Below are 25,678 nucleotides of genomic sequence, written 5' to 3'. Positions count from 1 at the left end.
TCCAGTCAAATAAACTCTTCCTTTAACACAGCATTAAGAATGCACTACCTGAAAAACTCTTTAGCAGAGGACAGTCTCTGATGGCTACATCTTGGAAAGCAACAGCCTTAGATTGCCCTATCCACAGTATCAATACAGTCAAATTACAAAAGGTCACATGGCAGCCTACGAAGAACACTTCAGAAGACATAGAATGTAAATCAATTCCTACCTGAGCCCAGAATCACGGTACAGGAAAACATTCCAATGGCCTGATGTTTAAATTGTGCAAACATCAGGAGAGATGACATCAACAACTGAGGACTTTGAGCCCCAACACAAAAAAAATGTACACACACACACACACACACACACACATATATATATATATATATATATATATATATACACACACACACACACAAGTGTGTGTGCATATATATATATATATATATATATATATATATATATATATATATATATATTTGTTGTGTGTGTGTGTATATATATATATATATATATATATATATATATATATATATATATATATACTTTGCCCAACAGGTCTGAGGTTTTAGACTCTGTCTGAAAGCAAAGTAGCAATGTTTTGCAGATTCTGGATCCTGTGAAGAAAGTAGAGTTGTGTACACTTACCATAAATGTAGATGTTCGAGTGTATTCACTGTTGCAGTCATTACATTTGGGTTATCTGCTTGCAGGTAGCCCTCAGTCGGTCTGATTAACAAAGTCTTGGGTCCTGCGTCGGTTGCTGTCCCTTCTCCCATGACGTCACGTCGTCAGGGGTATAAAACATGCAGCCGATGCCATTACATCAGTTTTTCTAGCCCCAGATGCAATTAAAAAGTACAATGATATACTTCCAACAAAAAAGCAAATACACCAAAAAGGCTTTTAAGTATAGTAAAGGAAAGTAGAGGTATAGCCAAAAGAAGTTAGGGGGGCTGGAGGGAGGGTAACCAGGACTGCAACAGTGAAAACACTCGAACATCTACATTTATGGAAAGTGTACACAACTCTACTATGTTGCTCGTGTTTCACTGTTGCAGTCATTACATTTGGGTAGATTCCCAAAGCTATGGTTGGGAGGAGGAATTTAGATAGCATTAGGGCCAGCTATAAGGCCCTGCAAGACTGCAGTGGCAAAGCCAGCTCTGGATTTAGAAAAAAATTGGCAAATTATAATGCTTGGTGAAAGTATGTACAGAACTCCAGGTAACAGCTTCTAGGATGTCCCTGGTAGGGACACCTCTGAGAAAGGCTGTAGAGGTAGATGCAGCCCTGATGGAGTGAGGTCTAATCCCCTGGGGGATAGGTTTTCCATGGTGCTTATAACAGAAATTAATGCAATGGCCTATCATTTAGAAATGGTTTGCTTTGAAATAGCCTTCCCCTCTGCCCCTGCAGCAAATGCCACCAGCAGTTGTTCAGATTTCCTTTAAGGTTTCGCACTTTCCAAGTAGAATCTAAGTTGTCGGTGCACATCTAAGGAATGCAGTATCCATTCCGCTTTATTCTGTGGATTGGGAAAGAAGGTTGGCAAATGAATGGACTGATTGAGAGCCACACTGGATACCACCTTGGGCATGAAGGATGGATTGGTTCTGAGGGCCACCCTGTCCGCAGGAAAGATAATGAAAGGCTCCACTGCCATAAGGGCCTGTAATTCAGATACCCTTCTAGCTGAAGTGACGGAAAACAGCTTTCCTTTTAGCAAACAAAGAAATTTTAAGTCTGCAGTAGCAGCTGGCTTGAAAGGAGATATAGTGAGTTTCTCCAAGACCAAGTTAAGGTCCCAGACTGGGGTTGGAGCTCTCCTGGGTGGTCTCAAATTTTTGGCCCCTCTAAAGAACTGCTTGAGCAGTGAATGAGAGAGGAGGGGAGGTTCTGTGCTATAATGAGCTGAAATGGCTGAGACGTGGATTTTAATGGTGGAAAAAGACAGGCCCTTGTGAAGCATCTCAGTTAAGTATTGTAAAATCTGAGGTAAACTGGGCGCTGCTGTGCTCTTCCCTTGAGACTGATTCCAGGCACAGAATCTTTTCCATTTTTCAGCATAAGATTTTCTAGTACTAGGCCTCCTTGCCTCTAAAATGATATCCATCACAGGTTTACTGAGGGATGGTAAAGGAGAGATAATGTAATTAGCCAGGCTGCAAGGTTCAGTGTTAGAAGCTGTGGGTGCAGAATCTGGTTCTCCTGTTGAGACAACAGGGAAGGAGTCTGAGGCAGGTGCCATGGAGATAACCGTGACACACTGCGCAGGAGGGGGTACAACTGTTGGCGCGGCCAGCCTGGAGCAATCAGAATCATCCTTGGTTTGTCCTGTTTGATTTTTATTAGTACTTTGGAGAGCAGAGGCAAGGGGGAAGGCATAGACTGATAGGTTCTTCCAGCTGAAGGACAGAGCATCCACTTTCCAGGCTTGCTTGTGGGGAGTCCTTGTGCAAAATTTGTCCAATTGGTAGTTCTGGGGAGAGGCAAACAGGTCTATATCTGGGCTCCCCCATTTGCTTGTCAACATGTTGAAAATCCTTGGTTCCAGTTTCCACTCGTGTGGGTCCATGAGGTTTCTGCTTAGTCCGTCTGCCAGTGTATTTAATTTTCCTGGCAGGAATTGAGCTTGTAGGTGCACTTGGTAGCTCAAGGCTGTGTTCCACAAAGCCATGGCTAGTCTGCAGAGGGGGTAAGAATGTGTACCCCCCCTGCTTGTTTATATACCAAATAACAGTGGTGTTGTCTGTCTTTACCATTAGTTGTCCTGGAAGAATGTGGTCCTTGAAGGCTGTCAGAGCATTCTGTACAGCTAACATTTCTTTTTGATTGATATGCAGGTGCATTTGACTTGGGTTCCATTTGCCCTGAATGCACTTCCCTGCCAGGTGAGCCCCCCCCCATGCATAGTCTGATGCGTCTGTTAGGGTTTGGGCAGCAAGGGGTGGTGTGAAAGGTAGTCCCTTGTTTTGGTGGCAGGCCTCTGCCCGCCAAAGGAACTCTAGGCATAGGCCAGGTATGATAGGAATCATTGTTTCTAGGTCCTGAGAATGTTGACACCATAGGTGTTTTAGATACCACTGTAGTTTCCTCATATGCAGTCTTGCATATGGAATTAGAAGAATGCAGGAGGCCATGAACCCCAAGGCTTGCAGTATTTGTCTTACAGATAGCAGGGTTTTTGTGGCCACTTGTTTGAAGTAGGTTGTCAAATTCCAAAGACATGCATCTGGAGCATTTCTCCCCGGGCCTCCGCTGAAAACAGGCTCTGTGAAACCTAGTCGGACATTCCCGGTCAACAAATGTTAAATAAATAAATAAATAAAATAAATAAATTAATTTGTCTCTCTGGCGTGAGGTAAGCCATCTGGGAAGTTGTATTCAAGCTTGCTCCCAGGAATATAATTTGTTGACAGGGTACCAGGTGCGATTTCTTTTCGTTTATGGTGTACCCCAGACAAGTTAGAACCCTTTGTACAAAGGCCAGATGATTCAAAAGTATATCCTGGCTTTCTGTCTGAATTAGACAATCATCCAGGTATGGGTATATTTGAATATTTCTTGGCCTGCAAAATGCAATAACTGGTGCAGTAGATAAGCCAAAGGGCCGTGCAGAAAACTGATCGTGCGTGTAGCCTGCTTTGAAGCGTAGGTATCTTCTGCAAGATTCCCTGATTGGGATGTGTTTCTTTTAAATCTAGTGTTGCCAACCAGGCATCTTTGCCTAGCATAAGAAGTAATCGGTGAAGTCAGCATCTTGAATTTTATCATCTCCAAAAAGGTGTTTAGAGTAGACCGGTCCAGGATAGGACACCATGTCTTTTCTGGGTACCAGGAAAAGTCTCGAGTAGAAACCTTGTCCCTTTTCCTCTTCTGGTACCAGATGAATAGCCCCCATGCTTAAGAGAGAAAGTACTTGTTTTTGGGCCTCTGCCCACTGATTTGGGGGTAGGTCCGGCCACCCGCTTGGTGTTGACAACGTGTGGAAGTGAAATCTGTATCCCTGGGACACTACATTTAAAACCCATTTGTCCTGGGTAATGAGTTCCCAATTCTCTGCATGAAGAGCAATCTTTCCCTCCAAAGGGGCAGTCAGTTGATAAGTGCTTGGAAATTTTTAAAGGAAGTCATTGAGACAGTTTACCATAGGGGGGAGTCTTATTATTCCCAGATTTGGAAGTGGAGGCCCCCCACTGCTTAGTTCTGTGTGTCCCCTGGGACTGAAACCTGGGATTTTTGCTGTGTCTGGGGTTGGCTTGAGAAGACCTAGAAGGGACTGGAAAGGACCAATTTAGAGGGCCAGTGCCTACTAAATCTAGGAGGCTGAACTTGTAAAAAAATCTTTAACAGTTTGCATAGATTTAGCTTTATCTTCCATCTTTTTAAGAACTTCCTCAGCCTTGTTGCCAAACAGGCGGTCCTGATCTAAAGGAGCATCCAACAATTTAGCTTTAACATGATCAGGCAAAGATTGCTACTTAAGCCAAGCATGCCTTCTGAGCACAGACCCAGTAACAAGCCCTGCAAGAGGCCTCTAATGAATCAAAACCACATTGCAAAGTATGTTTTCCAACTTGTTCAGCAGAATGCATTAAATCCTGTAATTCTTTATTTTCCACACAGTCAGGAATCAACATCATTTTCTGTTTAAGCAGTCCAGTAACATGTTGCTGATACTTTAACATATGAAACTGGCAGTTTAGAGCCCTAATGGCCAAGGTTGCAGAAGTGTAAACCTTCTTACCCCATCTATCCAGCGCCCTGGAGTCTCTGTCAGAAGGGGTAGGATTTTTAGTAGTATAAGCCTTAATGCCCTTGGGCCCCTGTGAAACAGTCTCTGGATCTGCAATAGGATTTTTTAAAGGAACTTGTGGGACTCGGGGACCCTGTAGTATCTGTCAGGTTTTCTGGGAGCAGGAGGCAGGGAATCAGGGGCCAAACTAGATTCCGAAAATCACCATCAACAATGTCTAGTACTGGAGGAATAGCTTAAAGGCCTATGCTGAGGAAAAAGAAGGAAATCCCTAAGCCTCTTTTTTAAATCAGAAAAATCCTGGCTTTCCCAGTGGAAATGCTCCCTTAGAGTATGTAAGGATTCCCCAAAAGAAAAATTCTCAGGAGGGGAAGCAGAGAGAATGGAGTCCTCTGCATCAGAATCTTCATAAGTAGATAAGGGCAAATCCAGATCATCAGAACAATCAGAAAAAACAGAATCCTGATCAGAAGATTCATAATCAACTTCAGTCCTAGGCCTCTTAGAAGGGGGGGGATTGGCTACTCCTGATTAGAGTTATTAGATCTTCAGCCATTCTTATCATTTGTTTTTTAGGCATAGAGGCCTGAGCATGTGGCCTAGGCGTTGGTTTTTTAGGCATGGATCGAGATTTAGGCCCAAGTAAAGAAGGAGGCGTCGGTTTAATATGCAAGTCCGTAGGCCTGAATACACCCTCAGAAGCCGGTGCCTGCCCAGCAACTCCGGACCCATTCAAGGTAGAGACATCCGCGGGTTTCATAGTTGAAGCACCTCGCGGCATACCGGACTCCGAATGGGTCTCAGTAGAGGCCTGCGAATCAGAAGTAGCGGGCATCAGAGGGTGCGAAAGCGCCTCACTGAGCACCGGCGAACTGGCAACTGGCTTAGGAAAAGCGTCGTCGGCAGTTTTGGACCTCGGCGAGCTACGTCTGTCTTTATCTTTGCGTTTCTTTGGAATCCCAGTAGTCGGATGGCTAACCGATGACATTTCTGGTTAATTAAACCAAGAACCGAAATATTTAGAGGCAAAAATATACTGACGACGGATAGTGCACTGATTAAATAAAGCACAAAACTGACAGCAAGGTACATCGTGGTCAGGGCCTAAGCAAGGAATACAGTACGAATTAAAATCTTTATGAGGTATTTGCTTTCCACAAGTAATGCAATTATTAACTTTTACTGACATCAGTAAGGAGCAAGAAAAAGTTTCCCTTCTGAAACTCGAAAATGAAAATTTCAAGAGTCGGCCGACCGGCACTTGCGAACTGCTTATGCTTCGGGCACTGCACGGCAAGAAAGACTGATGTAATGGCGTCGGCTGCATGTTTTATACCCGTGACGACTGGACATCATGGAAGAAAGGACAGCAACTGACGCAGGACCCAAAACTTGTTAATCAGGCTGACTGAGGGCACCTGCAAGCAGATAACCCAAATGTAATGACTGCAACAGTGAAACACGAAGAACATCCAAAGAAATCCTGATGGAGTCTACTTTAAGATGTATGACCTCATTTCATTGAGCCACAGCTTATAGACAGCATCCACTTTCTTGAAAGATGCAACAGCAAAGTGTATGGTTGCATAACCTGGAATCCTAGATAAAAGGCTCCATAAAAGATGGCAACCCAAGGCACCTCCTTCTTCCCCACACATATATGTTGGGGCAATTTTGGGGGAAGTAATAGGGACAAGAAGCCAGTCTGCATGAGTAAAGCATCAAGGTCCTTCCTAATAAGGGGTTCTGTGATGGGTAGCAGTAGGGTGAAGAGGGCACATTGTCCTTAACCAGCCCTAAAAATATAAGACCTCAAATGAAAATGAAAGGGAGGAAGTCCACTACTTACCATTTGCTCCAGCAAATACAAGTTTGTGCATGGATAAGTGTGGGGTAGGAAAACCTGCTGCAAGTGTCACAAGAAATGTAAAGGCTTATACCAGGCTCAAGTGTTAGCATCAGTCCATGTTCCTTAAGTGTTCTTTCTTGAACTTTTATGGACAGTCCCCACCTAAAGTCTGCGACTAGAATGGAGGGTCCTGGCATGGGAAGACATGGTGGGCCTTCATAAAGGGAAAAGAGTTCTAACTCTCAAGTGAAACCACCAAGTTACCCAGGGATGGCTCAAAGGATAGATCTCCACATTAGGTCAACTCCAGGTGATCAACCAAGGGAATGTCAGAGCTTAAATACCTAGACATCTCACCTCCAAAAAATGGAAGCCAGTAGTCTGCCTCTTCCAGACCATTTGCTATCAAGCTTTTATTAATCAAGATCAATATCATAACATGAGGGGACTGGAGGTCTATTTCTGAAATGGAATAACTGAAGTAGTGTCCTCCATCTCTTTGGCCTTCTGAGTGTTTCCAGCAAGGCTGAGGGGCTGTTCTCAGAACACTCCTACCAGTGTCTATATTAGGAGCTTTAAACTGATGCCATCCTCTTAGCAACAAAGGCAGCCAGGAGTTTCCCTTTACAATGGCTGGGAGTTGCCAAAATGTACCACTGGCATTTATGGCAGTGTTTATCATGCTCCTCTCCAGGCAGTAAAGAGGATGCCTGTGCTAGTGTTTGCATTTCAATGGGTGAACACACAAACACACTATAAAGATTTTGTTACTTCAAGCAATAAACATGGTAACTTTTCCATTATACAAACTAGGACTGAAATCCCAACTGTGCATGCAGCAGAAACAAACTTTTTTTGGGGCAGGAGGGATTTCTCAGGGCCTATGTCACGTCATGTGCTGGCATCTGGTGAGCATAACAGTTTTACAGAAAAAATACAAAACTTGAACAGAAGACAGGGTGAATCCAATCATAGGTCCACCAAAGACGATCTCAAATGTCATCACCATCTGCTGCCTCCTGCTCTACTATGCTTTGCATTCCTCTTTCCTACTGCCTTTTTTCATATGCCGTGTCCTTTTCTTTTCCCAACCTTCCACTCAATGTCTCTCACGACATTCTACCTCCTGCCGACTTCTAACTGCTGTCCTTCTTTACTATGTCCCTTTCACCAGCTTCAGCTATGTTCTCCTTTTTCTCCTGTCAGTTTAAATTCTCCCCATCTTTTGGGTTTGTAATACCATGATGGGAATGGACACCATTCCTAAGTCAAACTATTAGTATAGTTCATGAAATTAGTATCGTTTCAATCTTTGATGTTAGCCAAATGTGCCCTTTGCAGCAGCCGCAATGTACCCAGAATTGAATCCTTCTGCAATTCATACGGAGTTACATGTATCAGTAGCATAATAAGACTGTACATTCTTTTTTATGAGACTCATTGCCCCTACCGCTACTAGAACTGTCGGGTATCCTTCCTAGACAATGCCCTCATTATTGCCTGAAAATACCAGAATTGTATGACTTTGTCTCTCTGCACAAGACACTGTAATCACTGGGTTTAGCAATTTTAATGAGCAATGTTACTTCTCTCTTCCTTTCATGGACTACTACAGCTGGTTTTCTCGTATCCATTTTTTGAACTGTTGGTAATGGGTAATTCCATGTGATATACACTTCATCATTCTCTATAATGCATTGTGGTCTGTGCTTCTACAGCTTCTCAGCTACTTCAATATTTTAATACTTGTACAATCTCCAGTGCAGCAGTCTTGCCACGTTATTATGCCTTTCAGTATACAGGCCCTATGCCATTTGTGTATCACACCCAGCAATAAGATGTGTGAATGTTTCCAGTTCTTTTTTCACAGAATCTGTATTTGCCTGTTGTTTCTCAAACATGTTCAATGAACTTTGTAAACCAGCGTCTATGCAGTCCACCCTCCTGGGCCACTAATATTAACCTTTCAGCTTCTGGATTAAATTCACCTCTGCCTAACTATTCCTGTGTCATATGCTGACTGACATGAGGTTGTTTCAGGAGTTTTCTGTACTTACAACTATATTTATGCCTTTTCCACATTTCTTGCCTTTTCATATGATCTTTCTCATTATATTCTTTCTTTTGTTTTTGGCATATTCAGATGCTGCCTGATTTTTGTCTTTTTCTGATTTCATTTCCATTCCAACTTGACACTGATATCTTTCTGCTAAGCTAAGCAGGGAAGGCACCTTAGATTTGTTCTCTTCATGTTTCAAGACTTTCACCATGTTTGGGTCTGGTGAAGTCAGCAAATACGTATGCAGTACTAAGAGTGCAGATCTATTCATGAAATCATTTTTGAGGAGGCCCATACCTCCTTCAGAACAAGGAATACATAATCTTGGTATACACCAAATTTTTATCCATCATTTGATAAGCGTGAAGCATTTATCTTGTTTTCTGTTCAACTGATCCAATACCTTTTGGGGTCACAAAATTGTAAGTTAGAACAGCAAGAGTAAATTGGTTTAAAGCTTGGACTTTGTCCCTAGTTGTCAGGGCTGTTTTCATTAATTTTAGTCTTCTAAAATATTCTTTACCGAGTTTTTGTTTGCATTTGTTCATGTTTTATTGCCAATCCTTCATCAATTACCAAATATTTACACACTCCCTCCTACTCAAGTTCCTACCACAATCCCGAGCAAGACAAAAGAGCAGTGGTGACAAAGTCACCCTGGAATATCACCCTTTGAAGTTTTAGCTCTTGGATAATAATTTGCCCCTTATCATGGCTTAGCTATAAAGTGGTTTGTCACTCTAATATAATGAATCAATGTTGGCAATATCCTAAACATCTGTAAGTTCTCTGTCAATGAAAGTGGGATGCTGTCAAATGCTTTTTTGTAATTTATCCATGCGATACTTTAGAGTCTTCCCTTTTTACAATTCTCCATTATGACTTTAACAACAAATTATCCTTCGTTCCATATGACTTTCTTTTGTTACCCTTTTCTTCTACTGCCATGACTGAGTTTTCTTCTAAATAACTATAAAGTTAATGGTCCACAGTTTTTTTTTTTTTTTAAGCACAGCTTGCAGGTTCACTTTTAAGGAAGAGTATCATTTTTCCTGTTGTTAACTAGGTTGGTGTCTCTCTGAGGTGCATACATAAACAGTTCTTACTCAGGGCTAAATCATCATGTAAAGACATTAATACTTTTAGCCAAAAGTTAGGTACTGCATCTGGGCCTGGGGTTTTCCAATAAGGAGCTTTTATTAATTCTGTTTCAATGTCTCTGGCCGTTACTTTAACCCATTTCACATCCTGTACATTTGAGCTTCTTACTGTTTCTTTTACTTCTGCTATCCATTCAGCATCTTTACTACATTCCACAGAGTCTTCATAGATATTTCTCTAAAAGTTTTCTTTGCTTTTTCCTTTATTTCCCAATTCTCCATAAAACATTTTGGGTCATCAATAAATTGCTTATTTTGTACTTTTCCTTAATATTTACCTGCAATAGCGTATGACAGATCCTGGCAATTTCTAATAGTGAGCATTGCTTTTATCACATCTATCTTTCTACATATTTCTGTTGATCTGCTCTCTCTTCTATACTGTTTTAACAGTGACACTTCTTGTCTTAACTGCTTTACAGTTTTCTCTATTTGATACTTCCTTAATGGCATTTGATTTCTTCCCTTCCTTTCCCTTGCTGCCCTGCATTTTTGTGGTAAGACTACTTGTTATTAACTTAGCTCCACAGTAATATATCCTGTTTATGTCCGTTATATTACATGAATTTCCCACCCCCGAGACTAACCTACCCCATTGTAGGAATGTTTCTGTGTCTTGAGGATTTTACACTGTCATTTTCCAAACCTGGCACCAGTACGTCTACTAAGATCGGGCACTTGTTTATCCTGGAACTTGTGCACCTAGCTGTCCTTTTAATACTTCTGTCCATGATATACATTATATAAAATACAGTCTCTTACATCAGTGCTGTCATGGTGGCGAAAGTGTACCACCAAGAATAAGAGCTTTCAATGACTGTTACTGTCTTTTTTTTTTTTTATCTGTTAATCAGTCAACAATCCTTCTAGAATGCAAATTATAGTATAATCATGAGGGATCAAACAAACCTTCTATCCAATTTATATAAACTCAGTAAACGGCAAGCGGCTTCCACATACACAAGTCCCTTTAATTCCACTGAAAAATTTGGTAAAACACTTTAAAAAATACCACAAAATAAAAGCTAAACAGTTGAGCGCTTTCGTCTGTTAATTTGTCATCTTCAGAACCGCTAGCTACTAACACAGTAAGCTTAAAATAGGCTTTCAAAAACACACATACCTCAAGAATAACCAATAAAAACTAATATTCAAATAAGGAGTACATACACCCTATTAAAAAAAACAATGATCACAGTACTTGCGATAACCAATAAGAAAAGCAAGTTTGGGATCCTTGACCCTATAAAATGGTCAGGCTTCCTTGAAGTAAAGGGGAGAGAGTCAGGCCACAGTGATCCATTTTCACAGATATCCTTCACAACCTATTGCACTGGATGGACAGCTAGGGCTTAGGTTCAGGGAGATCCATGAAGAGCCTTTATCACTGCTGAGTACCTGAATAATCTATGCACTCCCAAAGAAAAGTTTCTTTAATTCCGTGAAGAGAACCTGTAAAGGAGAAGCTCTCTGATGAAAAAGCACTCAACAAGCTGTCTTTGTTGTCTGAGTTTAAGCCTTTAATTGACAGAAATCTGCCCACATAGGCCAGCTCATCAGCCACAGAACATGAGGAGTCAGATTCTATTTCAAGGGCATCTAAACTTCTCTTGCTATGCTGGGGGGGGTGACCTCCCCCTATCCCTTCAGTTCCCAAAACGTGGGCCTTGGTGTCCAAATGAACAGCAACTGCAAAAGGGACGTTCAAGATTCTGGCCTGGAAGGACATGCAAGACACCAAATGGTTGGGTGCCTGCAGAGCAGTTGCGCCACAGGCTATGGCCAAAATGGATACTGTAGTCAGGGGCTGCAAAACTCCTCCTCCTAAGATGGAATCTCTGTACTGTGGAAACACCAATTTATTCTTGACATCCTCAGTTTCATTTCTCTTCTCCCTCTTTCTTTTGTGGAGGTAGACTCCTGGAGGCTTTGGATGACATCAGAACAGCACCCCTCTTCTAGCAGAAAACTCCTGCAGAGAACGCTGGTGGCGACAGATTATCCATGGGGTTATACAATTCAGTGCTCCGATATGAGGAAAATGACAATTCCTGTTATAGTCTTTAAGAGATATCTGTTTACCATAAGTCAAGCTGTTATTAAACTTAGGAAATGTTTTATTCTCTGAACTAGAATCCATGTCAGGCATTCAAAGTTGTCAATTATACAAAAAAAAAAAAAATGAAAGGAAATCTTCTATGGAATACTCATCTGTCAGCTGACGCACGTTTCATATATCAATGTCTTGGTACCATAAGAAGGGCTTCAGCTATAGCCATAGCGGAGGGACAGCTTTAAAAGACTGGCAAACCACAGGCCAGCTGCATAGCAGGATATCTCAAAAGTGAAGACAGCAACAGTGAATACTATAATGAATATCACATCCATGCACTGGTAATGCGGGCACTCTAAATACAACTTCACAAACATGAAAGCCACAAGAAGGAATCTGATTAAGTTTGGAAGTGGTCTATTAAAGCTATGAAATAAACAAAACAGATACTGATCTTCTGAATTACAAACTTACAGTGCATGTTGTTAAAAGCCAACCAATGATGGCCCAGCGTGGGAGGATATCAGAACTGAGAACTTCATTGGATGGATGAACAACCCCACATATGTAGCGGATCAAGTCACACCGAAGGGACTGACTATCGGGTGTAGAGAGGTACTGTTTTTGAAACCAGTCTTGGTATCTCTTCTGCTGACCAAACCGCACCTAAAGAATTGTTGGAAAAAATTAACATTTCACTTTAAATTACAAACAGAATCAAACTTTCTGGTGCCTTCACTTAAACCTAACATTTAATCCAACTTACTATAACTTCAGTAACAGCAGAATGCCTTTTTGTTTCCTTGTTCTTAATCATCAGTTACACATTTTAAAGTACCTTATTATACGTTATTCATTATATTTATAATGAAATGAAAGAAATCACAAAATTGGACACATTCTCAAGGAAAACAATTCTCAATAGTGCTTCATGAGCAATAAGAGTTGAGCTACTGCTAGAGGCAGTAAAGACTGCAGTCAATTAACATTAACAGCATTAATGACTGATTGCAGTTTACATGTCTTGTATTATTTTACTGAAGCCAGAAACAGCTGAAAAAAACTATAAAGAAAGTTATTTCCAGGTGAACAGTTAACAGTTTTAAGTAAACTGGAACATGCTGTTTTTCTGCTGGGTAACAAGAATACTCAGCTCCTTCTATCCCATTCAGCACTCACACTGCATTATCAAGCTTAAGAATCTTTGTTTCCTCCCCTGTTAAATAAGGGGTCATCATCCCAGCCCCAGCTTTTCTTCCAATTCAGACACTTATCTAGATTAGGATGGCTTGCTCTGTGTGAAGAATGGAAGTGCTCAGGCAGACTACATGCAGTGCTTGTCAACTGCCACTATACAACAGCATTCAAAAGGATCTGTATTAGATTTCACACTGGAAGGAAGCAAAATAAACATGCTCACCACTGAGAGCAAGTCAAGATGAACAGCAATCCTCAGCAGTAAAAGAATTAGAAGAAGGATTTTTAGAAAAGGGAAGAAGCAAATTAAATAGAATTAAATGGAAATTGTGGGAACAATACTAGCATAATAAAGTTCAGCAGGAGGAGGAGTGAGGGTTAAAAAAAGGCAAGAATTGGGCATTTTTTGTAATGGTGGACTAATCCAAGTTGTTGTGTCTTTCAGCTTATCCCGGTTAGGGCTCGCCACAGCGGAACTCTGGTCCGCTAATGTTTGGTAGTGGATTTTTACGTACCGGGTTACCAGCCCTGACGCACAACCTTCAACAAAGGAATGCCCATTCACGCATGTCTCCACACAGAAGACGCTCTAGCTGAGAATCGAACGTGACAACGTCTTGCTGTGAGGTGACAATGCTACCGACTAATCCAAGTAGCAAAGAAAATATATGTGATGTAGACTGTATTTAAATGTGAAATGTTTTTTTTTTCCTGTAAATGTATGTTTCCCTGTCTTAAGTGATAATTTAATAAAGGTTTAAAAAAATAATAAAATAATAAAAATCCAAAAGGCAAGAAACAAACTGCAATAAAACGAACAATGGAACACAACGGCTGAACAAACCTGTTTATTGACAGACAGATAAAAAGAGAAGCACTTTTCTCCCCAGATCATATCTGTTGAATTCTCGGTAGTACTGAGATGAAAGCACTTAAAAAAAAATCCTCAGCAGGACCTAGTACAGAATAAGGCACAAGTAGAAAGGTGGCAGAAGAGATACAATGTAAAGTATATGGATATGTTCTTCAGAGTGGGAGTGGGACCAGTGAAACCTTATAAACTTGGAATGATAACTAAATGAACAAAGTACAGTTTTGTACCTACCATAAATGTAGATGTTTGAGTGCTAATACAGCTGCAGTCATAACAGAAGGGTTCGCCTGCCATCAGGCGGGTCCTCGTTTGGCCGAATTCCAAAGTCTAGGTCCGGCGTCGGTTGTCGCTTCTTCCCTGACGTCAGTGCAACAGGGGTATAAAGGAACCAGCCAACACCATTTTCTTCAGTTTTTCTTGCCCCAGATGTCAGGTGCCCCCAGAAGGAAGGCAATACATAAATTTGTGTAATAAAGCAATGCAATGTAATCAAAATACAGTAGTTGCAAGCAAATACACCATAAATGAATACCCCAATCAGGTTGTATGAGGATGTGTTAGCCAATAGGCCTGTCCCAAGAGGGGAAGGAGGGAGGGAAACCTGGACTGAAGCTGTATTAGCACTCGAACATCTACATTTATGGTAGGTACAAAACTGTACTATGTTCATCGTGCATACAGCTGCAGTCATAACAGATGGGTAGAATCCCAAAGCTAAGAAAGGGGTGGTAGGCACTAGGTGGAACTAGGAGGAGCCAGGATGCCCTGCAAGACTGCAGTGGCAAAGCCTGCTCTAGTTTTGGAGTATAATGGTAGGTGGTAGTGCTTGGAGAAGGTATGCACAGAACTCCAAGTGGCTGCTTCCAAAATATCTTTGGTAGGAGCTCCTCTGAGGAAAGCTGCAGAGGTAGCTGTGGCCCTTGTGGAGTGAGATCTGATGCCTGTAGGTACAGTTTTGCCATGAAAAGAATAGCAAAAGCGTATGCAGTGGGCTATCCATTTTGAGATTGTCTGTTTGGAAATTGGCTTTCCTTGAGCTCCTACAGCATAGGACACAAAGAGCTGTTCTGATTTTCTGAAAGGCTTTGTTCTGATGGGATTCTGAAAAGCTACTACTACCACTTTAGGGCATAAGCCGGGGGTTGGTGTAAGGACACTCTCTGTCCTGATGGAAGATGATAATAGGCTGCACAGCCATGAGAGCTTGTAGTTCTGAAACTCTACGAGCTGAGGTAATAGCCAGAAGGAAAGCTGTTTTCCAGGACAAATATTGCAAATCTGATGAGGCAGCTGGCTCAAAGGGAGGCAAGGTCAGTTTTTCCAGAATGAAATTGAGATCCCAAGCAGGTATTGGTTGTTTCCTTGGGGGTCTTAGATTCTTAGCCCCTCTGAGGAACTGTCTTAAGAGAGGGTGAGAGAATAAGGGTGGATCAGTGTTGTATTCTGCAGAAATGGCTGAGGCATGGATTTTGATGGAGGAGAATGAAAGTCCACTGCTTAGCAGCTCAGCTAGATACTGTAGTATTTGAGGTAAATTCAGTTTTCCAGGATCCTGGCTCTTTTTCTCATTCCAGACACAAAACCGTTTCCATTTTGCGGAGTAAGCTTTTCTACTTGACGGCCTTCTGGCCTCCAAAATGACATCCTGCACCTCCTTGGAGAGTAGGGTCTGTTGTGATGCTAAGGAATCTTCCATGCGGCTAGATTGAGTGTTTTTAGCTGGCTGCGAAGAGTTTTGAAGCTGTGCTGAGTCAGGAGAAGAGGCATAAGAGGCAGGGTCCATGGTGGGGAATGTGTCAGGCTCCTCAGGAGTGGGTACCAGTGTTGTCTTGGCCAGTCTGGAGCAATGAGAATCATCTTTGGTCTGTCTGCTCTGGTTTTCAATAGAACTTTGGGCAGCAGAGGAAGAGGTGGGAAGGCATAAACTGTCATTGATGTCCAACTGAAAGAGAGAGCGTCCACTCTCCAGGCCTTTGGATAGAAAATCCTTGAGCAGAATTTTGTCAATTGGTGATTTTTGTGGGAGGCAAAGAGATCTATGTCTGGCCTTCCCCATGCTTGGATTATTTCTGTAAAAACATTTGGATGCAACTTCCATTCGTGTGGATCTGTCATATTTCTGCTTAGGTTGTCTGCCAGCGTGTTTTCCTTGCCTGGCAAGTACTGTGCTTGTAGTTCGATTTGTAAGTCCATGGCCATGTTCCAAAGTGACATGGCCAGTCTGCATAGGGGGTATGAATGTGTTCCTCCCTGTTTGTTTATGTACCACATAACTGTGGTGTTGTCCATTCTTATCAATAGTTGACCTGGTTGCAGAAGGTCTTTGAAAGCTATAATAGCATTTATTACTGCTAGCATTTCCTTTTGATTGATGTGAAGGTGCTTTTCTTTTGGGACCATTTGCCCTGAATGCACCGATCTGTCATGTGCACCCCCCAGGTGTAGTCCGAGGCGTCTGTTGTGATGACTTGATTTGCTTGAGGCTTGCTGAATGGAAGACCTGTGTTTGTTTGGCATGCTTGAGCCCACCACAGAAATTCCTTTTGTAGACATGGAATTAGTGGCATTATTGTTTCCAAACTGTGGCTGTGTTGAGACCATAGGGTTTTCAGGTACCACTGAAGTTTCCTCATATGCAGCTTTGCACATGGGATTAGTAAGATGCAAGATGCCATGAATCCCAGAGCCTGCAGGATTTTCCTTGCAGTCAGCCTGGTGCAATTTGCTAGTGCTCTGAAGTATTGAGTTAGTTGCCCCTGCTTCTCTGGCGTGAGGTAGGCCATCTGGGTGTTTGTGTCCAAGTTGGCACCCAGGAAAATTATCTTTCGAGAGGGTATTAGTCTTGATTTCTTTTTGTTGACTGTGTATCCCAGAGAGTTCAACAACATTATTACATAAGCCAGATGTTTCAGAAGAATGTGCTTGCTGTCCGCTTGGATCAGGCAGTCGTCCAAATAGGGGTATATTTGTATCCCTTGAAGTCTGCAGTAGGCAATTACTGATGCCAGGCATTTTGTGAATACTCTGGGTGCAGTAGATAAGCCAAAGGGCAATGCAGAGAATTGATAATGGGTTGAACCTGCAAGAAATCTGAGGTATCTTCTGCAATTATGTCTGATTGGGACATGCAGGTATGCCTCCTTGAGGTCCAATGTTACCAGCAAAGACTCCTTGCCCAGCATGGGAAGAAGCTGCTGTAGAGTGAGCATCTTGAATTTTTAGTGCAGTAGAAATGTGTTTAGGATGGATAGGTCCAAAATAGGTCTCCAATCTTTTCCCTTCCTTGGTACCAGGAATAGTCTGAAATAAAAACCTTGACCTTGTTCGTGCGTAGGTACCTCTTGAATAGCTTTCATGTCCATGAGATCTGTAATTTGCCTTTGTGCCTCTGCCCTTTGATTGTGTGGCAGGTTTGGCATGCCTCTCATTTTGGAAGGGTGTGAAAATGGAATCTGTAGCCTCTGTTTATAATGTCCAGGATCCATTTGTCTTTTGTGACAATATGCCAATTTTTTGAAAATAATGCCAGCTTTCCTCCTAAGGGGGCTGCCATTTGAGTCTTGCTTGGCATGCAAAGGGGAAAGTCATTGGGCTTGCTTTCTGAATGATTGCGAGTTATCCTCACCACCTCTTTGTGTAGGAGCTTGCCATTGTCTGCCTCTAAATGATCCTTGGGATTGTCCTCTGCCCCTCGGGCGCTTGTATCTACCTCTTTGGGGTCTGTCCGTGGCTGGAAAGGACCAATTTTTGGAAGGCCAATTTCTACTGAAACGTGGGGGTTGTACCTGTAGAAAATCTTTCACAGTTTGCATTGATTTAGCCTTTTCCTCCATTTTCCTTAATACCTCCTCAGCATTAGTACCAAATAATACATCCTATTGTAGAGGGGCATCTAGTAATTTAGCTTTGACATGATCAGGCAAGGTTTGTTCCTTGAGCCAGACATGTCTACGTATGACTGAAGCTGTAACAGCAGCTCTACATGAGGCCTCTAGAGCATCAAAACCACATTGTAAGGTATGCTTACCCACTTGTTCTGCACTATGCATCAAATCCTGCAACTCCTTCAAATCTGGTTGTTCAGGTTGTGACATTTTACTTTTCAATTGTGATAACAAAAACTGTTGGTATTTTAGCATATGGAACTGACAGTTTAAGGCCCTCATGGTTAAGGTAGCCGAGGTATATACCTTTTTCCCCACCTTTCTAAGGATCTGGAATCTCTCTCGGAAGGTAATGGATTTTTAGCAGTGGAGGCCTTAATTCCCTTGGGGCCCTGTAAGATGGTTTCTGGGTCAGCAGCATGGCTTTTGTATAGAAATTGGTGTGAGTCAGGAACCCTGTAGTACCTGTCAGGCTTGACTGGGGCTGGAGGCAGAGAGTCCGGGTTAAGGCAGGCCTCGAGTAAACATCATCTAGGATGTCCAAGACAGGAGGTATAGCCAGAGGCCTGTGCTGAGGTAGTAAGAGAAATTCCCTAAGCCTTTTCTTGGAATCTGAATAATCTTGGCCTTCCCAGTGGAAGTGTTCCCTTAAGGTATGCAAAGTTTCCCCAAATGAGTAATCCTCTGGGGGGGATACAGAAGGAATGGACTCCTCCGCATCAGAGTCTTCAAAAGGGGAGTAAGAATGTTCCTGATCATCAGAGTGCTCTGAAATAATGGAGCCCTGATCAGATGAGGGGGATTCTTCCTCCACTCTGGGCCTTTTGTCAGGTGGGGGTTGAGAACCCCTGATAAGAGTAATTAAATCCTCAGCCATTTTAAGCATCTGTTTTTTAGGCATGGGGCCTGGAGATGGGCCCTGTGTAGCTTGTCTCTTAGAATTCATGGCTGCTTTAGACTTAGTGAAAGCCTTGATGGAAAAAGAAGAGGAAGGTCTGAAGACACCTTGAGTGGAGGTAGACCTGTCCACATTTTGAGGTTCAACGCCAAGAGTGGCTTCGGTATCTGTAGTCGGGATGTGGGCCGAGTAGCCTGCGACCTCGGGCACAGGAGACACCGCCAATGAAGTGCCGTCGGTAGTCAGGGGCTGCGTAGGCGCCTCGCTGAGAACCGGACCACATGTAGTCGGCTTTGGCGTGGTGTCAGTAAAGGCCGCGGACCTCGTGTGTCGGTCCTTATCTTTGCGTTTTTTAGACAGAACTGGAGTCTGAGTATCCGACAACATAATATAGTTAAATGTTTTTCCAAAATAATGCTGGGCAAACTCCGCCCGATGCTTAATGGTGCGTTTGTTGAATGTAGCACAAAAGCGACAGACCGAGACGTCATGGTCTGGGCCTAAACAAGGTATACAGAGGGAATGGAAATCCTTATACGGTATTTGCTTCCCACATGAAATACAATTATTAACTTTGTCTGACATCGGTCTGAGGCAAGAAAAGTTGTACTTAGCTTTCAAGAAGACTTCGATTTCAGAATTTTCGTAATTTCAGGAGCTGGTCGACCGGCACTTGCGAACTGCTTCTGCTTCGGGCACCGCGCGGCAAGAAAGATGAAGAAAATGGCATCGGCTGGTTCCTTTATACCCCTGTTGCACTGACGTCAGGGAAGAAGCGACGACCACCGACGCCGGACCTAGACTTTGGAATTTGGCCAACCGAGGACCCGCCTGACGGCAGGAGAACCCTTCTGTTATGACTGCAGCTGTATGCACGATGAACATCAAAAGGAAAAAGGACACAACATCACAATGAACTCCAGACTGATTCAGGTAATGCAGTACAACGTGTGATTGTAGACAGTGTATCAGAGATGCTAACTTCATCTTTCTATTCCAAAGAGTACTGTTTGCATCTACAGCTTTGATGGCATCAGCAGAAAGGACTGCATAAATATAGAGTCCAATGTACAGTTGCCAAAACTGTGACAGGAACTGAGCAGCTAGTGGACAATGCCAGATTTAGGCAGCACAGCATAAATGCACTGGAAAAGAGAAAATAAGGGGAGTATGATTTGGAAGCCCAATACTAGAAAGGGGACAAGACCAAAGCTAAAATGTAAGAACAATGAGTAACAAAAGGAATTAATAATGGCACAATTTAGGAGAAACTGGTGAAATCACAGAGAAGTTGGTTAATTCCTGTAATAGACAAACAGTGATACAGTGAAATTCAATGGATACATTCAAAGATTCTGACATGAAAAGAATGGAAGACAATTTATGTTAAAAATGATTAAGAAAACAACATATGATCTTCAAGCAGGCATCTGTAAGCATAAACAGTGAAGTACTGCTGATCAGATATGTGCCCAATAAAACTAAAGGAAGAATGTTGATTAAAAAAAAAAAAAAAAAAAAAACAAGCTTTCATTCTGACATCGCCACAAAATACACTAGCTGGGATTCAAACTCAAGTTGAGTACTGTTCAGCATATTTCTAAGCTGAAGTCAAGAAGAGCAGCTTAGCTCAACAATTCACAGAACCAGCTAGTGCTAAAAGGTAGCAAGAAAAATGCCATGTGAACAGGGATATCCAAAAGATCTTACAATGGCATGCAAATGGAGAGGTACAGTCTAATGAGTGCATAATGAAATGAAAATCAGGGTCTGCTCCAACAGGTTGCAATTAACAGTCATCTGCAGTGAAGCTACACAAGTAGTTGCACCAGAGGACAAATGCAAAAAGTATGCAGAAAGTTGTGGAGTTCTGACTAGTGAAAGAAAAGTTGTGTAAAATTTTACCACAACCACAGACATCCTTCTCTTCACTGCTGCAGTATTCTTCAATTGATGGACATCCCCACCAGATGGTGCCTCAAACTCGGCCAGTATACAAAAGACTTTCACCACTAAAGGGCACGTGGTATGTCTGGCGTAGGCTACAGTCGTACTTAGGGCACAAAACGGATGTATGTACATAACATCCAAAGAACTGAATGCCCCAGGAGGAAAGGCAGAGTAAAGATTAAGTGGTGTGTGCATCCAGGAAAGACAACAACCCAGTGAGGAAGATGGAAGTGACAGAATACTGCAGCAGTGAAGAGAAGGACATCTTTACACAACTTTTCTATCCTTCTATTCACTTGCTGCAGTATTCTTCACTTGAGGGAAAGTGCCAAGGCTCAAGAGGGAAGGGAGAAGGCAGGAGTACAGGAACTCTCAATGAAGCCATGGAGAAGGGTTCTGGCAAAACTAATTCTGGATCTGGAGATAGCATCCAGTTCGTAATGTTTGGTAAAGATATGAATGGTAGATCAGGTGGCTGCTTCAAGAATGGCACTGTTATCTAGTCCTTTGAAGAATGCCTTGAAAAAAGCCATGGCTCTGGTACAGTGGGTCTTTACAGTGGAGGAAAGAGTCCTTCCATGGTTAGTGTAGCAAAAGCAGATGGTTTAAGAGATCCAAGAGGATAAAGTCTGCTTGGAAGCAGGGAGACCCAGCTCCCTGGGATGGAAATTAATGAAAGAGTTGTTCAGATTTCCTGAAGGGTTTAGTCTTGTCCAGGTAGAACCTCAGTTGTAGCTGAAGTCAAGGCAAAGTAAGACCGTTTTCCTGGTGCAATACTTGAGGGAAGTGGACGCTGCTGGTTCAAAGGGAGCAGAATCAATTTCTCTAGTACAAATTTCAGGTCCCACGAAGGAGGGATGGTTTCCTGGGAGGTCTAATGTGGAGGAAGCCTTTAAGAAACTGCTTCACCTCAAACCTGGAGGCGAGAGGGGGAGATAAGGGCAGACATGCAGATATGGCTGACATGTGGGCTTTGACTGATGAATAAGCCAAGCCAGCATTGAGCAACTCACACAAGTGGGATAAAACCACTGGAATTTCCACTGTTAATGGATTTTGATCCTTAGATTGGTACCATATTGAAAATCTTTTCCATTTGGAAGCATAAGACTTTCTAGTGTTGGGTTTTCTGGCCTCCTTCTGTCTTCAGAAAAAAAGGTACCTGAAAGGAATTAGAATCACCCACAAAGTAAGAGTCGACAGGTGAGGGTGAACAAGGGATCTTCTGTTCTGTGTAAGAAGGTCCACTCTGTGTGTAACTTGTGGTGATGGCCCTGGGCTAGTTGAAGGAGAAGTGGAAACCAGTGATGTTTTGGTCAAAAGGGAGTCACCAGCAAGATTTTTGGTTGATCCTGCCTGATTTTGAGCAGGACTTTTGGTATTAGAAGAAGGGGAGGGAATGCTTACAGAAACATCCCCTTCCATGAGAAAGAGGGCCTCCACTTTCCAAGCCGGAGGACCTGGGACTCTGGCACAAAATCTTGGTAGTTACCTGTTCAGAGGGGAGGCAAATAGTCCACCAGGGGGTATTGCAAAAGCAGATCTATGTCCAGGAGCACATCCCTTTGAAGCATCCATTCATGGGATTGAGTCCAGGATCTGCTCAGTGAGTCTGCCACAAGGTTTCCATCAGAGGGGATGTACACCGCCTGAATGGTCATGTTGTGCTTTTCCAGGAAGTCCCATACTAGGAGGACCAAACTGCAAAGGAGGTTGGATCTGGCACGCCCCTGCTTATTCATATTCCAGAGCACAGTCATGTTGTTGGTGAACAACTTCACTAGGTCTGGGTAAAGGAGGGGTCTGAAGGTTTGAAGGGCAAAGAGCAATTCTCTCATTTCCCTTATGTTGACGTGTTCCCTTTTCTGGGAGAGAGACCACCTTCCTTGGACTGTATTTTTCCCATGGCCGTGCCCCAGCCCATGTCTGAAGCATCTGTGTACATTTCTTGGACAGTATCCAGAGGGTGGAGAAGTAGTCCTGGATTTAGGGTTACCTGTTGAAACCACCAGAGTAGTTTCTTCTTCAAACAAGGGATCAGGAGAATGGGAAATTCTAGAGGATGTGAATGTTGGGTCCAGCCAGATCTGAGGAACCACTGGAGCTTCCTCATGTGCAGTCTTGCCAGAGGTACCATGGGGATGGTACAGGCCATGAACCCTAGTACCCTGAGAAATTCCCTAGCTGTGATGTGGTGTAAAGGCAGAACGAACAGGAAGAAGGTGTGCTTTTGGGGGGACAGACTTAGTATATCTGTCCAAATTCTGCACCCTAGGAAAATATGATCTTGGCTTGGAGAGAGGGTAGATTTTTTAAAATGTATTGTGAACCCCAGGTTTTCCAGTATGGAAAAGGTGGTCTGTAGATTCTGTTTCAGGATCTGTGGGCTTGGGGCCTGAAAGAGTAGGTCATCCAGGCATGAGAATATCTGGATTCCTAGGAGCCTGCAGTGAGCAATGACTGCAGTCAAGCATTTGTTGAGAGAGACCAAAGGACAAGGCAGAGAACTGAAAATGCCAGGAACCCAAAAACTGGGTGAATAGGGATGTGGAGATAGGCATCTTAAGTTCAGAGATGCCATAAAACCCTGTGGAATGAGCAGAGGGAAAAGGGTCTGGAGAGTAAGCATTCTGAAGGAAGGGACTTTTAAGAATGTGTTGAAATGGGACAAGTCCAGAATTGGCCTTCAGGGGCCATCCTTTCTGGGCATCGGGAGCATCCTTGAATAGAATCCTTTCCAAAGGTGTAAAAGGAGGTCTGGGAAGAGGTGTGTCTATCTCGGGTGGGGGTGGGAGTTTGGGGTACATCCCGAAGTTGGGAGGGGATTGCCAGACCATAAAATATCCATTTCTTATGATGGAAAGGGCCCAGTTGTCTTGGGTAATGCCTTCCCACACCCTGAGAGCTCTAGACAGGTGGAAGGAGAGGGGGAGGGGAATAGATGCAGGGTAGTCACAGACTCCTTGCTCTATCTGAAAAGGGCTGCTTTTGATGAGGAGGGTTCTGAGGAGTCCTGGTCCTCCGAAATCTCTTTCCTCCCCTAGAAAACTTACTGTTCTGATTCTGGGAGTGGCTATGGACAAAGACATAAATAGGACGTGCTGGAGGGATAGATTTATCACTCAGAGACTCCCTATGCTGTGGAATAAAATCCCGGTCCATGTGAGGCAGAGCACCTCGCTGACTCTGTTCAAGAGAAATCTAGACCTGTGGATGGGAGATCAGGAATCATCTCTGTGTCACTGCTGGACAGAGGCACAACAAACTAATGGGCACAGTATTTTTTCATATAAGGGGTGACGTAAGCCACAATAATTTGGGCTAGGCTTATAAATGCCTTAGGGCAGATAGCCTAGTATAAACCTATGAACCTATGAACCTATGAACAGGTTTTGAAGGAAAATTCATGTGGAACTTAGGCACTGGGAAACTAACTATTTTGAGTTCTTTGAATTTTTCTTGTAGGGACTTGAAGAGTGAGACAAGCAGCCAAGCCAAACAGAGAAGTGTTATCTCAAGGGGCATCCATGAGTTTAGATTTGAAATCAGCCTGAAGTGGCTGAAGTCTGAGCCAGGAAAACCTTCTAAGCACAGACCCTATTGCAGCTACCCTAACACAGGCCTCAGCAGCATCACAGCTGCATTTTATAGAATGTTTAAACACTTGAGAAGAGGCTCCTAACAGAGACAGGGCTTAGTTTTTTTTCCCTCTGACTCAGGGAGGTCTGAGACAGCAGCAGTTGCAAGAGGCAATAATTCCATAGACTATTTAGTCGAGCGAGTCTGGTAGTTTATAGCCTTGAAAGCTAAAGTAGCAGAGGTGTAGGTCTTTTCCCCTAGCCTTTCCAAGGTTCTACTTTCCTTGTCTGAATGTAGCAGGAAAATTGAGGGGAGCATTCTGGAAGGCTTGTCAGTAGCAACAGAGATTAACTGCTAGGTCTGCGGCCTAGCATCTGAAAAGAAATTTACAGTTCTCAGGGACTTTGTAAAAACGATCAGGCTTCTTAGGAGCATGGGCCTGAGAATCTGGATTTTGAAAGGCATTGTTGAATGCATCCAAATATGCTGGGTGAACTGGTGGTACTGTAGAAGAACTAGGTAAATTAATTTGTAACAGTTGGTAGCACCTTTTTGTATGTCTGAAATTAGGGGGTACCCCACTTGAAGTGCTTCTCCATTTTCACGACGGTTTTCCCAAAGGAAATTTTTTCCGTGGGGACCCAGTCTGTTCAACCTTTAGCGACATGCTCGTGGCTGCAGCCAAGACGACCTCAGAAACTGGTTCGGTCTGTGGCTCCAAACCAGAGGCCCCAAGTGCCTCTGGGTCAACATGTGCAGCCTTTGTTGGGATGTCGGATGGCAGAGGTGCAGCTGAAGGCATAGACCTAGCTTTCTTGGCCTTATGCTTCAGTGGCTTGGTGTCGGACCCCAGGGTACCCTCCATTTGTTTAGTTAAAAGTTTTAAACATTGTTTTTCTAAATACAAAGCTAAAGAGGAAAGCCTGCTTCTAAGGGTCTTTGGAACAAACAATTGGAAAATACTACACAACATATGGTCATGGTTGGGGCCCAGGAGGAAAAGACAATGCGTATGGCTGCCCTTAAGTGGAATTTGTCTTCCACACTGAGACTTGCCGCTCCTGGATGACATAACAGAAAAAGAACGAAGAAAATGTTCCCCAACAGAGCACTTATCTGAGAAAAGAAGACAAAAACGCTGCAAACTGCAAGACCGACATTTGGTAGCTGGCTTTCTGACTGGCGGCCGAGAAGTTCTGAGGATGATACATGTGTACATCCATTTTATAGCCTACATACGACTGCAGCCTATGCCAGATGTATCACATACCTTACTGTAGTGAAAGACTTTTATATACTGGCCGATGGGATGAGATCTGGCAGGGATATCCCTCAAGTGAAGAATACTGCAGCAATTGAATAGAAGGACATCATACTTGTAACAGCAGCAGCTGAAGCACATCAGAGCTCCATAACAGGTACTAATCCCCA

The 25,678-nt window shown here is 43.0% G+C and overlaps 1 protein-coding gene across 3 annotated transcripts in view; it reads right to left on the bottom strand.

Moving 5' to 3' along the window:
* The window catches only part of INTS3 (integrator complex subunit 3), a 2,345,436-nt gene that overhangs the window by 1,674,630 nt on the left and 645,128 nt on the right, over window positions 1-25,678 (bottom strand). For all 3 annotated transcript variants that reach the window (XM_044079970.1, XM_044079971.1, XM_044079972.1), the window contains one exon: window positions 12,340-12,531. In XM_044079970.1, the coding sequence (XP_043935905.1) occupies window positions 12,340-12,531 (192 nt within the window). The remainder of the gene's footprint in view (window positions 1-12,339; window positions 12,532-25,678) is intronic.

The sequence above is a fragment of the Protopterus annectens genome, chromosome 8.part0, assembly GCF_019279795.1.
Source record: "Protopterus annectens isolate FY-2018-M chromosome 8.part0, PAN1.0, whole genome shotgun sequence".
NCBI classification, from domain to species: Eukaryota; Metazoa; Chordata; order Ceratodontiformes; family Protopteridae; genus Protopterus; species Protopterus annectens.
Note: the sequence above shows the minus strand (reverse complement) of the source record. Positions and strands in the feature narration are given on the sequence as shown.